The sequence below is a fragment of the Lycorma delicatula genome, chromosome 6 (assembly GCF_047948215.1).
Source record: "Lycorma delicatula isolate Av1 chromosome 6, ASM4794821v1, whole genome shotgun sequence".
NCBI lineage: Eukaryota > Metazoa > Arthropoda > Insecta > Hemiptera > Fulgoridae > Lycorma > Lycorma delicatula.
In genome coordinates, this window is record NC_134460.1 from 79,915,262 (window position 1) to 79,932,270 (window position 17,009).

The 17,009-nt window shown below is 27.2% G+C and overlaps 1 protein-coding gene across 2 annotated transcripts in view; it reads left to right on the forward strand.

The window, feature by feature from the left end:
* The first annotated feature begins 900 nt into the window (after nt 1-900).
* Ndg (Nidogen) overlaps nt 901-17,009 on the forward strand; it is a 99,610-nt gene continuing 83,501 nt past the window's right edge. For both annotated transcript variants that reach the window (XM_075367934.1, XM_075367935.1), the window contains exon 1: nt 901-1,137. In XM_075367934.1, the coding sequence (XP_075224049.1) occupies nt 946-1,137 (192 nt within the window). In that variant the 5' untranslated portion in view covers nt 901-945. The remainder of the gene's footprint in view (nt 1,138-17,009) is intronic.

The window sequence follows — 17,009 nt, forward strand, 5'->3', positions numbered from 1 at the left end:
TAAGTTCAATATTTTATTTCGTTATGTCCAACCGTCCTTGAAAAATATTTTTTCTTAAGAAACACAAAATAGCGGACAGACAGAAATGGCCTAAGGGGAAGCCTAGGCGATAATGACTGAGATAAATAATGAGAGATTTTTTTAAAGAATTTTTAAAGAATCTTAATCAAAGAATAGTTTTAATTTCTTTTATTTGACAGTGAATTCAGTTTTTTGACCTTAGTGAAAAACAGTGAATTTTTTTACCTTAGTAGATATTGGGGAAAATCTCTTGTTCCAGTTTTTTTAATTACGTAACCGTTTCGAGACCTATATGATAAAATTATGCGTTTAAAAAGGCGCTTGGTCGTAGGACCTAAACCGTAAAAAGTAATTATTTGACAGTTTTTTGTGATAAGCAGTTTGAAGAAAATCTCCTCGTTTTAAATATTATTTTTGTAGACATTTATTTACAAATGTATATCGCAAAAGTACATTAATATCTTAATGTACAAAATTGACAGGTTCTAGATCTATCTGAAATAAATAGTTTTAGTTCCGTTAATACTACTGTAATGTTTACACACACACTCGCGTACATGGAATTTATTTGCAAATACCGATATTTACGCAGGATGTACAGTTTATCAAGAGTTATCCAATAGCATTTTTTATCATTATTTACATAAAAATAGCATTAGCACATTGACTTATAACCTACGTCGAACGAAACAAGAGATTAGTGGTTTCCTCTAAAATTACTATAGTAAAATAAATAATGGTCTTATCTCTACGCATTGAATACAAGAAATTTAACTATATTATACTTTTAACTTTGTCGGTTATTTATGCAATACAAAGGGAATAATTCAAACCGGAGGGAAATTTTGTGTCGAGAAGCATGATCAGGCAGACGAGTCCGAGAAGAAGCGACCGGCGGAAGTCGGTGAGGTTAATAACGCGGTGATGTCGGTAGCTAATCGTGTCCTGTTGTGGCTGCTGTGTTGCGGGGCTTTAGAGGCTGTGCCTCTTGGAGAATTTTATCCCCATGGAACTGATTTAGATAGCTCACTACCTAAAGACGATGATGTATCCAGTCCCGAATTTGTTTTGAAAACTCCGATACGATTTTTTGGAGAAGTTTATAATTCGATATATGTAAGTTTTTTCTTTCGATAAATTTTTATCCCATTTTAAATATTTTCAACCTTATTTATTCAATATATTAATTTTTTTATATTAAAAAAACCCTTATTTTATAAATAATTAATTATTAAATTATAAAAATTGTTAGTTTATATTCTTATATCAAATTTACTTGTACACGGTCAATTTTGTCGCATTAGTTTTTTTTTCTAAAACTCATTTCATGACTAGTGGTGCATTTAAAAAAGCCAAAAAGGAATGGCCATTCACATGTAAATTTAATAATCAATCGGTTCTACTGTTAAACGCCTTAAATATAATTTAATAACCGATTTAAATAATAAAAATTGAAACACCTGTCTTAATATTTTGCTTGATAGTGGAATAAAGCTTTCCGTAAAACTTTTCCAAAACTTTATTTATTTATGTCCAAATTTTAATGATACACATGTAAAATATATAAATTGAAAACTAAATATAATTTTTACAAAGCATTTTTCGAATAAATAATTTTTTATTCTGGTAGAAAAGGGCTTAAAAAAATCAGAATAAGAATTATAGAATTCTAATAATAACTTTATTACAATACTTTGTTCAGATGGAGTGGTGAATATACTGTTAGCCCTTTCTATATTGAAATGACAGCCAACTCTCCATTTTTGACTGGGTTTACAACTCGTTGGGAAACTATATAATCCCAAATTAGATGAAAAGAAAAAGTTTGCAAGTATTATTTTAAAAACTTTTGAAATTTTTATTTAATTTCATTTAGATGATTGAACATGGTTTATTCTTTTTTTGTTTAGAATTTTTTTTTTCTTTGACTACCATGTTTTGTGGTATATTTTGCATACTCTCAACCTCATGGAAAAGCATTAGTATTATATATCTTTCATCCTCAAGATTCTGGGTTGAAATACTGGTACCCATCAAGAATTTTATTTTACCAGCTACAAAATACATTTCTCAACTAAAAAAAAAATTTATAACTGGTTGACACTCTGTTGTTAAATAGTTAATAAATCTTAGCTTTATAAATTATAAAACCATTTTATTTAAATGAAAGCTGTTAAAATTCCATATGTTAAAATGTGTTCCAAAGGATATGCTTGCATCTTCTTCAGTTAGTTCATTATTTAGTGGGTTCCATATTTTGTTTACAGACTGCATTTGTAAAAAAATTGATATATTTACATTTGTTAATGTTGTTTGTTTTGTTTTTAATTTAAGAAAATGATTATATGTTAGAAAAGGTTTTAACAACCAACAAAACAAAATAGATTACATGGAAAACACAACTTTACTGGAATATAAACTTCAATTGCTCTGACTGCACAATACTCTACATCAGTCAAACAGGACACAGCTTCATGCAAAGTTACCATGATTACAATATAAAGCATTGAAACTCCTCCAATATAAAGTCAACATTTGCCACTCATCTAAGACACAAACCCATCAGTATCGACAACTTTGAGATTCTATTCACATGCAAAGAGGAAATATCTTAACACACTTAAACATTAAGAGGTATATAAATACAAAACAGTATACGAAATGATTAGACACAATTTAAATTTAACACACTTTTCAACCATATTTTTAAACATGTTTGTTGTAAATCAGCAGTTACATCAGCTGACAACAGAGTGAGACTAACATTACCAGTCGCAAAAAATAAGGCCAACTGAAAATGTATTCTTACTTTTGAAGTAATCAAAAATGTTTTATACAAACAATTTTCTCAATTTATACTTTTAAAAGTGTATAACTAATTTTTTTTTTTTAATTTAATTTTATCTTAAAGACAGATATATTTATTTACTAATTCTCATGTAAGTTTGCAGTTAGTGAAGCATATGCTTTGAAATGCAATCTAACAATTAAAACTACTGGAGTGTCTATTTTATTCCTTCCCCTTCCAATATGTGCATAACACACTTGCACTCTCTCTCTCTCTCTCTCTCTCAATCCCTCTTCCTCACTCACTCACATACCAAAACATTTTAAATATTCCACTTGTTTTTTTTCTCAAAGTTCACACTTGATTTGAGAACCATATATTATTATACTATGTAAAAGCAATTATATCAAACCTCCATTATAATTTTAATGATAATTATATACCTTTATTACTAAGTTTTTTGCAATATTTGCTAAAAACAACCCAACTTATTAATTTAAAATAAGAAAAATAACTTAATTTGATAATATAAACAAAAGGTAAGTGAATAGAATACACAAATGTGAAAATTCACCTCCTTTATCTTAAAATATAACTAACTGTTTTCAAATATTCGTGATCGGTATACAGAGATGAAAAAGTCATACAAATTCAAATATTCTAAAATACAGATATTAGATTATGTTGTTTTGATCACTCTTTATAAAACAAATAATCAGGTATGTAGGACATAGAAAATATGTTGAAATTAAAAAATTTATGCATAAAAGAAATCAATGAAGAATATCATCAAATAATCAAATGACTGATCTCCTAAAAATGTCCATGTGTATGATGTTCTTTAGCTGTTGGTATTAAATTAATGGCAGTGTTTCACGAACAATGGTCCAAATCTAGAATGCAATTTTTTAAATGTAACTGAGCTTACACACAAGAGTCCAGTATAATCTCAAATAAAGAATGTATAAAATTATCATTTAATTTATATACTATTATTTTATCAAAGTTGAGAGTAATTCAATTATATCTAAAGATGAAAATATTTTTACTGGTTACTATTGCAGCCTCATTATTTTAAAATAATGTTATAAAAATAAATATTTAAATTTAAGTGGTCAGCTGGATTTTCATTCTAAAAATACTTGTACAGATTTGCACATATTTGCGACTCTATTAATTCAATTAATTTTTTATTACAATTTTATGAAAATAAATTAATGAACATACATAGCAATGACTAATGTTTATTATGAGGATACTAAAATAAGAATGACTGATAGTATCCTGTGCACGTCTAGACTGAGTAAAAGAAGCAACTCCCCATCACCTAGGTCTAAATCTAGAGAGGACAGTTCATTCGTAGTTCTTAGTTAAATTAAATATAGGTTTACTTAGAAATAGAACTGTAGACGTGGAATATTTGTTCATAAACGAAACGGTTTACTCCAAAGCTTAAAATGTAGCATATTTATTAAAATAACTTATGACATTCTAGAATCAATGAAAGAAAAATCATATTAAATTAAAATACCCAGATTATAATTCTTTGTTTTTTGTTCTCTATTTAAATCTTCTACAAGTTATTGAATAAATTTTTATCAAAGTAATCCAATCCAGCTAAAAATGATTCATTTTAACAATAGAACTAACAATTGTGACTATGGCTAACAGAGTAGCTAAATTATTCTGGTGATTCAACAAACCTTTGAACAGTTCAACATACCCGATCACCAAACATTTGATTGTTTTGGCAATACCTCAAATAAGAAAATATATTGCTTTCTATTGTAGGGTTAAAATAGAATAAAATGCAAACAATCTTTTTAAATAATAAAAAATTGATGAAAATAAATCTTTTTTTGCTTAAATTAAAGAACTTGTCGATTAGCATTAAAAACACAATAACACTTAAAAATTGTTAGCATATCACTTTCAAACTACATAGAAATTATTCTTTCAAAGAACTTTTTAGAGATGGTACCATTGCTTTATCATGCATTTGTCCTTCGAGCACTTGACGTGATCTTGCTATTGTATTATAACAAACACATCTAAATTATTTAAATATTTATATTTAAATTTTGTCTCTTTTTTTGTATTATTGTCTTTTCCAAAAAATTTTACTTTTTTTTATGTTTCATAAAATTTATACTAGTGTTTTAATTACTTTATGAAGTAAGGTTGATTTATAAACAAAGTGTGATTCTTCCAGACTGAAGAAACCCAGTTCTGACATAGTTCTACTAATTAAATCAAAGATTTAAGATACATTGCCAGTACAGTTATCTATAACACCAAAATCAATTCTACTTTATTTGGAATGTGACTTTTGCAGCCATCCCAAAATTAGTTAGTTAGTGTATCAATCTACACCTAATGATGTTTGAATATTCTGTAATAATAAAAACTAACTGCTAACTGCTAAGTTATATTTTTATTTTAAACATATACTTGCTTAAATTTTTTTATCTCTTAATTCAAAGGGTACAGTTAGTATAATGAGAGGATATTTTGAATCTTATGTCCTTAAAAAAATTAGGTTATTAATTTTAAAATTACTTATTACTAAACTGTTGTTGAATTGGTCCTTAATTAAGTTTACCTACACTACTGCAAAAGTCTCATTGCTGTTGCTATTTTTGTGTTACTATTTTAATTGCTGTTATAGTTAAATCTGTTATATACTTTGATTCTGGTTTGCCCCCAATGGAGTTGAGATAGTTATGCAATGATGAGGTAGGTGAAAAGAAGGTCCTCCACTGGGTTGATCTAGCGGTGAACTTGACATCGCAAATCAGCTGATTTTGAAGTCGAAAGTTCTAAGGTTCAAATCTCAGTAAAGGCAGTTAGTTACTTTTATTCAAATCGGATTGTGAAACTGGTGTTCTTCAGTGGATGGGTTTTCTACTAACCACATATCTCAGGAATGGTCAACCTGAGACTGTACAAGATTACACTTCACTTATATTCATATATATCATCCTCTGAAGTATAATACCTTATGGTGGTTCCAGAGGCTAAACAGAAAGAGAAAAGGTGAAAAGAAGACAAAAACTGAAAAAGTTGAAATCAAAATTTTTTCATCTTCTGTGAAAATCTTTTTTACCCATCTTTACTTGAGAAACACTGAATTTAAATAGATGATTTAAATTTGGATAAGTAGTTAATTCCTTGTTACATCAGAGTAAATTGCAGCACCCTTGGCATTGTTTTTTGTGCGACTGCCTCATACTAATTGTCAGAAACGTACAGTTATCCAAATTTAGTGGTAATGAAGTTAGTGGCCCTATAAATGAAATTTAGTTTTCGTTGTTTATAGAAATCAGTTTATTAAGTACTGCATCAATTATTGGTAAAGTAGCATTGTTCCAAATCCCTTATTTCAAGGATGCAGCTTCCCAAAATATTCCAGATATTATGAAACCATCAAAATACAAGTAGTGCAGTTATAATCCTATCCGGAATCTAACAAAAAAAAGATGGATATCATAATTTGTAATGTTAGCAAAAAATATAAAGGACTTGTGATCTTCTTTACTTAATAGCAGAACAAAGTCTAAATGTAGAAGAAAAAGACATTTTTTAATGTTTACAAAAAATATGTTATTTGAAGAATTGCTCTGGTGATTGAAGCATTAGATTTTCTAAATTTTTTTTTTTTTTACTTTTGGTATACTGTTATTACTTTATGTAAGACAACATGATTTTATTTCATGGAACATAACAAAATAAATAACAATAAATTATAAACATTTTAGTACAATATTTTTCATTAAATTTATAATTTTTTTAGAATTAACTCTTTTCTGTACTTTTATATCACTGCTTCAGTCAGATATTTTAATACAAAATTATTCAGATAACCTTTAATATAACCTTAAATTACAGTGAAACATAACTAAATATGTACATCAAGTGAACTTAAAAAAAACATAAACCATTGAGGTTATTCACAGTATGTTTCATAATATACTGAAATTTATAAATAAATAAATGAAAAATTTGATAACATTCAGTTAGTACAGTTGCCATCTGCTGAAATAAAAGTAGTATTTAAAAAAATAGAGTTATTACTCACTACAATTATGGTAAAACTAATAATAACTGTTATTCATTCATTAAAATTTGCATCATATCATTCACATATTAATTATTTTTAATTAATTACTTATTTTTTTGTTGAAATCCAATACTGCAATTATGATGACTCGTATGGTATGATTATTTACTATATACCCGAATGATTACTCTAAAATTTAATGTAATTATATATTATTCATTGATAATTGATATTGCTGATAATCTAATGAACTGAATACTATACTTATTATTAGAATAAGTTATACCTTATTCAGTCCCATCCAAAAAAAAGAAGAAAAGAAAAGTCAAATGTATATTGGAGTGTGTTTTATCCACAACACACTCCAATATATCCATAATATGATAGCTTTCCAAGAAAAGTTAAAATTCAGTTTTTCATACATTTTTCAAATATTTTAGAAAATAATGAAATTGGCTTATAATTTTGTAAATTAAGTGTCAAACTCTTCTTACGGAGAGGAATAAAAACAGAAGTCTTAAGGCAGCTAAGGAAAATTCTTTTGCTGAAAGATTCATTATCATTAATCATAATCATAAGGGGATAACCAATAGCATCTATGATTTCCTTTAATACTAACAGGAATATCATCAATACAATGTTATATATCATCAATAAAATGTTTATTCTATCTATATTTAAAATACAATTTTTAACTTCCTGGGTGTCAACAGAAATAAAAATATGATTCATCAACAAAACTAATCAAGATGAATGGCTTTGTTTGAAATGGATCATTACAATATTATTGTTATTTGAAATGCTGTAAAAGAGACTACTAAATTTTTCATAAGAAAAACAAAATATGTTATCTGATTTTTACAAAAAAAAACAATTTTAAATCACAGCTGTTTGTGTTTTTTTTTTTAATAATTTTTTTTTTGAAAATCAAATAACATTTTTTGTGATGAATTTTCTTCAAATAATGGCTACATCCATCTGTTATTATTAGATTCCTCTGCTACCTGAATAGGGAATGAAATAACAGAACTAGAGTTCCTTTGTATTATTGGTGAACTTATCTGACCTGTTTTATTTGCAAATATGCTTTTGATAACTGCCCACATGGTTTTAGATTTATTTTTGAATTAGATATTAAGTTATCATAATATAAACCTTTAGCAGGACAAATATTTTTAGTGTAAATTTGTTTGTAATTTTTCAAATAATTCTGGAAGTTATCAGACAAATTATATTTAGACATTTCACATAGATTTCTTAGCATAGAAATAGATTTTATAATTCCTTTAGTAATAATAATAGTTTATTTTTTAACTTAATGCATTCATGTGTGTATGTGTGTGTGAACATGGTTCAAAAGTAATCACAGCTACAAAACCACACACCACATATAGTTATTTTATAGAAAATTATTGATAATGTTATTGTTATAATTACTTTCTGATTACAAGTTTCTCTAGGTTGAGCCCTTAACTTTCCTCCTCCACCACTCTAGGTCCATCAAGCATTTAATTTTAAATTATCATAAATATTAATAGTTTTTTGAACATTTTCCTTCATTAATTATTTAAATATTATTACCATATATGCCAAGGTTGATGAAGCACAGACAATGTTATCATAGATAAGACACTCATACATACTTTCGACTAAATGCTAATAATGTATCATCTTAGGTCATCTGAGGTTATTTTTGTACAATTATAAACAAGCAAATATTGATCTATTAATAGAGAACCAGCAGTTTACAAAGATAACAAAAGCATGTTCTTGAATTGTTATATAAATAAAATGTATGAGGAAATTATAAAAATTTGTCAATTAAGTTATGTATTTTTTTTTTATTATCTCTTTTTTTGTAGATTCATAAGAGATAAATTTAAAAAAATGAATATATAATGTGTAAACAAAAGTCAATAACATTACATAATGTAATCAAGTTTAACTAATTTATTCGTAATAACTAATAATATTTGCTGAAAATGTTTTTATTATATTAAGTTAAAAGGAAGTGTAAAACTGCACTCCACATCACAAAACTTAAGAAAACTACTAGAAAGCAAAAATAAAATGATGTATAGCAGTAATTTAGACAAAAAGAACACCAATGTATGTCTTTCTTTTTTTCTTTTTCCTGTTTAGCCTCCGGTAACTACCGTAATTAAGTGTAGTCTTGTACATTCACAATTCTACCATCCCTGAGATGTGTGGTTAATTGAAACCCAACCACCAAAGAACACCAGTATCCACGATCTAGTATTCAACCAGTGTATATCTGTATTATATCACAACTCTAGAAACATTTCTGAGTTGCTCAAATTTGGGGTCATGGCTGTTATTTATATATATCTGTGTGTGTGTGTGTGTGTGTGCGCGCGCATGAAGCGCATGAAAATTATCACTTTAATTTTTTTTTAAATATATATATTTTTTGATTCCTACACCAATATTAGATTAAAATTTCCATCACTGAAAATATAAAGATGAAATATAACTTTATAAATTGATGTCAAGTTATAATTTTTTTTAAATTCAGTTCGGAGGATAAGTAACAATGCCTAATCACTATTTGGCACCTGTAAAAGTGAATCTGAATAAAAATAACAATATCTATTACATCAAACCAGACAACAAAACTATTTTTGGCTTAACGTAGCACATTATTTGACCAGGAAAAGGGACTAATTATGCCTCAATTACCATTTTTACTAACCCTTAGTAGGTATTTTTAGTATCCTTTTGAAAAAAAATATATATATATTTATATAAGATATTAAAATAATAGTTGTATGCTAAAAAAATGTCAATGAATATAAATTTGAATTTTATAAGACCTCATTTAACAGTGCAATGAATATTTACTCAATTACATCTAAAAAAAAAATTTTATTTTTTATTATTATTTTATTTATTATTAGTTTATTTATTTATTAGTTTATTATTATTATTTTATTTATTTATTAGCTTCATATATTTTATGGTACTATTATTGAATTATTTATTATTTATATTAATAAATATGGGCTTTAACCATTTTTTTTTATTATTACTTTCACATTTTGTGGTAGTGTTCTGCTCATTGTTTTCCCATGATTTTCATTAATCCTTCCAGGCATACTGGAACTCTTTTTTTTATTCTGGAATAGTTTTCTTACAAATTCCTGATGTGTCTGTATAAAATTTACAATTAAAAATCAATCTCTATAACATTTTTATTTGTTTAAAATAGCTAAGATATTAACAAAATGTGTTTAAAAAGACATGTTTGCAACTTTGTTTTAAATTGTAAAATTTTTTAAATTCTTGGCCTTTTAAATGTGTAATTAAATTTAATGATAGTACTATTTCTTAATTTATATTTTGAAATTCTACTTTATTCTGTTTTATTTATTTCTCTTACTAAGTGGAGGTAATGCTTCCCATAGACAGGGTTATGTTAATAATTTGTGTATGGTAATTTGGAGTGCAAAGCATCTTAGCTCCATCTATGAATCATGAGACCTTGTCGATAATGAGGGGGCTTCAATGGTTGGTGATAAAGAGTAGCTGGACCAAAGGTACAGCCATATCGGACAGGTATCTGCTGAGAGCCAGATTAAGGAATGATTCCTGAAAGAGAGCAGCAGCTCTTTAGTAGTTGTTAGATCAGGAGGACTTAAATGACCATATCAACATCACTCAATCTTCTGAGTACTGTGCAACTGAAATCAATGGAAAACTATGGCTGATTTTTTTCCAAGAAAATGTAGCTCTCTGCATTTTCATGAAGCAAAGGTGGAGATGCCTTTCTTGATAAAATATTCTGGAGGTAAACTAGTCCCCTGTTTGGATCTCCGGGTGGGGACTACTAAGGAAGGTATCACCAGAAAATTAAAAAAATTACATTCTAAGAGATGGAATGTTAGAAGTCTAAAAAAGGTTGGTAGGTTAGAAAATTTAAAGAGGGAAATGTATAGGTTAAATGTAGATGTAGTAGGAATTAGCGAGGTTCGGTGGGAAGAGGAAAACTACTTTTAGTCAGATGATTTTAGAATAATTAACTCAGTGTCAAATAAAGGGCAGCAGGAAAAGGTTTCGTAATGAACAAGAAGATAAAGAAGAGAGTAGAGTATTTGAAAAAGTTTAGCTATAGAATCATTGTAATAAGGATAAAATCAAAACCTAAGCCAATAACTATTGTTAACATCTATATGCCTACAAGTGCCCAAGATGATGATGAGGTAGAGTGTGTTTACAAAGAAACTAACAAAGCAATTAAACACATAAAAGGGGATGAAAATTTAATAATAGTTGGAGATTGGAATGCAAGCATAAGAATAGGTAAGGAAGGAAATAATGTGAGTGAATATGGGCTGGACGAAAGGGATGAAAGAGGGGACCGACTTATTGAGTTCTGTACAACGTACATGTTAGTAACTGCCAGTTTAAAAATCATAATAGAAGAATATACACACAGAAAAAGCCTGGTGATACTGCAAGGTATCAGATAGATTATATCATGGTTAAATAAAGATTTAGAAATCAACTTGTCGACTGCAAAGCATATCCTGGAGTAGGCAATGATAGCAAATATAATTTAGTGAAATAATGAAATGTGCTTAGATTGGGTTTTAAAAACCTGAAGAAAAGGTGTCAGATGAATTGGTGAAATTTAGAGAAGCATGAGGAAGAGGATGTAAAGAAGATTTTTGAGGAGGCATCACAAGAGGTCTGAGTAAAAATGATGCAGTAGAGAATATAGAACAAGAGTGGAAGGAAATTCTCAAATCAGCAGAAGCAAACTTTTTTTTTTAACCTCCATTGTTAGATATTACTTCAGAGGATGAGATGAATGACAATTTTTGTAGCATGTGAAAATGTCATGCCTGACCGGGATTGACATTTGGAATGGAATGGAAAAAACATAAATCTGAATTTTTCATATTGCAGTATCAGCAGATATGATAAATTAAATAATTATTGTATCAGCCAGTTTATAGTTACAATAGATCATATCATAAATTGTGAAGTAAATTAGTAATATTCTCCTTTATCATTATCTGTAATTGAGTAGTAGCATTTTTGTCTTTCATCCACAAGGATGAAAGTTTGAATCCCAATCAGACATTTTTCTAATGACACAAATATTAACCATTATATTCCCATCCACAAGCCTGGGATTCAAGTGTTGAATTAAATTATCAACTAAAAACAAACAAAACTGAAAATAAACTGAGTTACAGTATTAGGTAAAAGTATTAGATTTTTACATAATGATATTAGTTTCATAATCTTACTTGCGGTTATTATTTTAAATCTCCTTTTAATGTTCTTTCACAGACATCAAAGATCATTAATAATTCTTAAAGCTGTTACAAATTTATCACAAGGTATTTCTTTATAATTTGTCATTTGAATACTGTAAGGTTTGTACATTTTGACAGCTGGTATTATTTATTACTAAATCATATTCATTAAATGAATTAGTAACATAGTTTTGTTGTTTTTTTTTTATTCTAGAATTATATTTTCTAAATAAAGATAATATATTCTAGCCAATAGGATGTTAAAAATTAACCACAAATGTGACTGCAAATTGTTTCCCATTTCTGAAAACTAAATTATGTCATTGCATTTATTGAAAGAGTAAATAAATTTTCTTTTATGAAGAAAAAAAATTAGAATATTATATATGATGATAGAATTCTATACCCCAAGAATATGGAAATTTTACAATGATAGGAGTTTCACAAATAAAAATGATGTATAATACTTATAAATTTAAATTTGACATGTACTCTAAGTCATTCAAATAATATAAATTAAAAATTTGTTATTTATTCATGAAAATTAAAAATGTTTAAAATGCTATGAACTCTAATATTCAAACATTTTAATTTAAAATGTCTGTTGATCTCTGTGGAAGATTGATAGTGTCTCTGCCTTTCATCCAGAAGTGCTGGTTTCAAATCCTGATGAAAATCCTAATGAAAATATTTTTTTTTTAAATATTTTCATTATTATTTATCATAGATTTTCTACTTTTTATACCTCTTACTCTACCTCTATTTCTCTTCTCATTTTACAGACTGTAATGAATTCTTTATTCATCAATACTAGAAGAACCTCATGGAATAGAATTATAGAACTCTTTTAAATATTATATCATCCCCATTCCTCAGACACTGTCAATTCATTACTGATGATGTTGCTCTAATCTAGAATTGATATTATAAATATTGCTCTTCCTGTATTTTCTGTTTCTCTTAAATGGTTTTTTGCTTGAAATGTCAAGTGTTCTCTCAGAAAGGGCAACTCTGCAGCTAGTAATTTACTAATATCCTTAATATGGAACTCATACTTCCAATGCCATATAAAGATCAGCAGGTCATGACTGTTCCCATCAAGTTTTATAGCACTTTATTAAGTTTTACAAAGCATTTGTAAAATTTCATTATTTCAACTGTTGTAATTTTTTCTTTTGTGGATTCTTGTGATTTTTCTGCAAACACAACCAAATTTTATTTAATATTTCATTGATACCCATATTTCCAGAATATTAATTAAACATTTTGGAATACCATTTCTTTTAAATCATTTTACTATCCATTTTTTTCTTGAGTAAACGAAATTTTCTTTTTCTTTTTCTAGAGTTATTGTTTTTCTTTTTAGGTTAAGTCAAAAATAAGTGTCTGCAATTTAAAAATAAAGTTAGCCTTTTAAGGATTACACAGTAATTTACCACTGGGACAAATGAATCACTACATGTCATTTACAAGTGTCCAATAGTAAATTTGTAAGCTATCATCGAATTTTATTGCAAACCAGGATTAAATGGAACAATGAATGGATGGGACTACACAAACCATTGATAGTTGTAGTATTAAAAAGTTCAGTATCTTGATTTATTCATTTGTAATTTACCTATTTTAGATATTTGTCCTGCAATGCCACTGACTTTTTTTTATTATACTTGATATTCAATTATTATAATTACCAACTGCTTGCAATTTGCAGAGTACACTGAACAGTAACATTCATTATCAGTTATCAGTGAGAATCATATGGACATCAGTAAACCAAAGAAATTTGATAGTTTTCTTTGTTTCAATAATTATTGATAACCAAAAAATGAAGTAGTTTCTTTTATAGTACTATTGCATCATCCAAATTTTGACTAAAAAGTAGAGGTAATAGTAGACCTTTTGCTTACTCTGTTTTAATTACATCCATCACAGCCCCACATTTTAAAATATATTTATTCATTTAACACCTATAACAAATTTTTATAGTGATAAACAATCAAATGAAGTTAAAATACTAGAATCTTTCTGGGAATCAAACTTAAAATAATTTGTATGAGAATCCAGAATATTAGCCAGTAAACCAACTGGCAGGGTGGCAATTTATTTATTTTTTAATAATTTAACAGAACCTTATAATATGCAGTACAAATACTTTTCAGATGCTTTTATTTGATGCCCTAATTTGATCAATTTTAAACATTGGTTTTTTTCTGTTTATAAGTAGCATGTATCAACCAATGATTTTCCCCCTTAAATTTATCATTGAATTTACTGATATATCATTAAATTTTTTCATATGACTTTAGTACTTAGTGCAAATCTATACATCCATATTGGAGTTACAGAGTAATATATCCTAACACAACCTATCTCTTTGAAATATCAGATATAAATAAGCTTTCAGAAATATCCTTTAAGAAAATTCCATGGGTTTGAGGAAATCTAACACGTCTCAATATTTAGGGTTTATTGGAAACCAGCTTAAAATAATTCACCCCATTTGATTGTACTTATAAATTAGAGTGATTTTTTTATCCTTGTCAATGAGATTTAAAACTAATCTTTCGTTATTTGTTTCTATTCATATAAAATTATAAATTTATTTCTAAATTAAAAATTGATAGTATGAAATGATTAATAAGAACAAAGAATTTATAAATATGTTCATTCATCTTAAGATCAACTGATTTTTTTTTTATTCAAGGAATTACTTTGAAAATTGAATGAGATTTTTAAAGAGTTTATGCCTTTCATAGTTACTTGTTATCAAGGGTGACTGACTTAATTATCTGCATGACCCTTGAACTTTTCCAGTCTTTTTATGATATAAATATATAAAAGTTGTACATAAATTATTATCATTATTATTATTATCTTAAAACATTAACATTTAATTTTTTATTTCACTTACAAATTAATGTAGAAATGTAACTGTATTTTTATTACTTAAAAAGTAAATTACAAATGCAGTATTTACATGAATTATAAAGTCAAAAGTTTGATAAATAATTATGTTATAACAGAGGAATAATAAATAGAAAAAGAATTAATCTTTTTAAGATCATATTTTTCCTCTGTACTGTTAAATTACATTTAAATTCTATTAAATAAACCAACTAGTACAGAATATTGAGATTAGACGGACATATCTTACCTTTATTTTTCATGAAAATAATTTTCAAATTACTTGGAAGTAATTATTTAAAAAAATAAATACCAATTTTTTGTGTTGTTTTTTAACTGTTTTTTTTTTTACAGGAATAATTTTTATCCTGGATATCAAACATTCCCTTATTACCTTGAGATTTTGATAGATTTAAAATAGCTCAGAGAATTTTATTGTACATATCATCATAATGCAGAGAAAAAAATTAAAAAAACTCAATTTTAACTATTAATAATGCGTAAATAATAACCAAATTAATAATAATTAGCAATAAAATTATGCAAATTAATAATTACAATTTTATGTACAAACTGCATCTGAAATTGTTTGATTAAAACGCTAAATAATAATAATAAAATTAATGCTGTTATCAGTCAAGATTATCTCCAAAGGGTGGTTACTCTAACTTTGGAGTATTTCTTTCTTAGCTGTAAGTTCTGGTTTGATAAGAAATTTTTTTTGCATTTTTGAAGAATGTGCGATTGGGTGAAAATAATTAGGAAAAAATTAAAAGAATAAAAGAAGCCATTTAGGATGAGTTGCGGAGGGCTTGGCTTATTTCTAATTAAATCTAATCTCGCTTAACAGGGGAATGATATAATTAATATTTAAGTTTAAGCTTGGTTTATCTTTGTACAAGTTGATACTTGATTTTACCACTATTTGATACTCTTCCTGATGCCAGAGGTTGATTAACTGCTGACGTATGTGGCAGAATGAGAGCTTTCATGTAATTCATCCAGAAGGTTTTGGGTTCTAATCCTGATCAGGCTTAGAATTTCTTCATACATCCCAAATTGTAATCAGTGTCAGCATGTCATTGCAAACTTAAATAAATAACTCAGAAGGAATTCCAAGACAAAATAAAAAAAAAACGCATTTTGAAACTATTTCAAATGTTATTTGCTTTAATTCTTGTAGCCTGAAATCATTTACTACAGTGTGTAAATTATAAAATACTGTCTCCACAAGATGGGGAAGGGACACTAAATTTCAAAACAGTTTTTGTTAATATTATTTACAATCCTACACATTTCAATTTGTATAATTTAACATTTTTTGCTGAAACTTTTCTGATCATGTAAATTAATAGATGATACAGACTGGGAAACAAATTAAATTTTTTGTCCTATTTCATTCTTTTCATGTTTTATCCTTAATAAAGAAATATTAAAAATATATTTTTCAATAAGAGATCAGCATCCTGATAAATATTTCACGTAAAGAAGCAGTAAACTGGTTGTAGCAGTCACGTAAATTGCTATGTATAGTGATAATAAGTTCATTCATAGAATTTGTTTAAAGATTAAATAGTTCATTGAAATTGTGTACAATGATATGACATTACCACAAAGGTATGAGCATCTTCTCTTGAAGCATATGTAAAAGACCTTTACAGAGCTCAGCATTCTAACTGTGTTCAGCTTCAACATTTTTCTCAGTCTATTCCATATGACATATGAAAATAAACATCTCCACATTTACTGCAAGACATGAGTTTCATGGCAAAGTACCTATTATAATACAATAAGTAGAACATTCATGTCTTGTTTTGCAATGTGAAGAAATGGAAAAATAGTTTCCACAGTTTGGCTTTGAGGTTGCATAATAAGTTGTCATCTGGTTTAGAGGTCTTAAAATTAGAGATTTTAAAGTCAAGATACAGCTGATTTTCAGTCAATTCTGTTC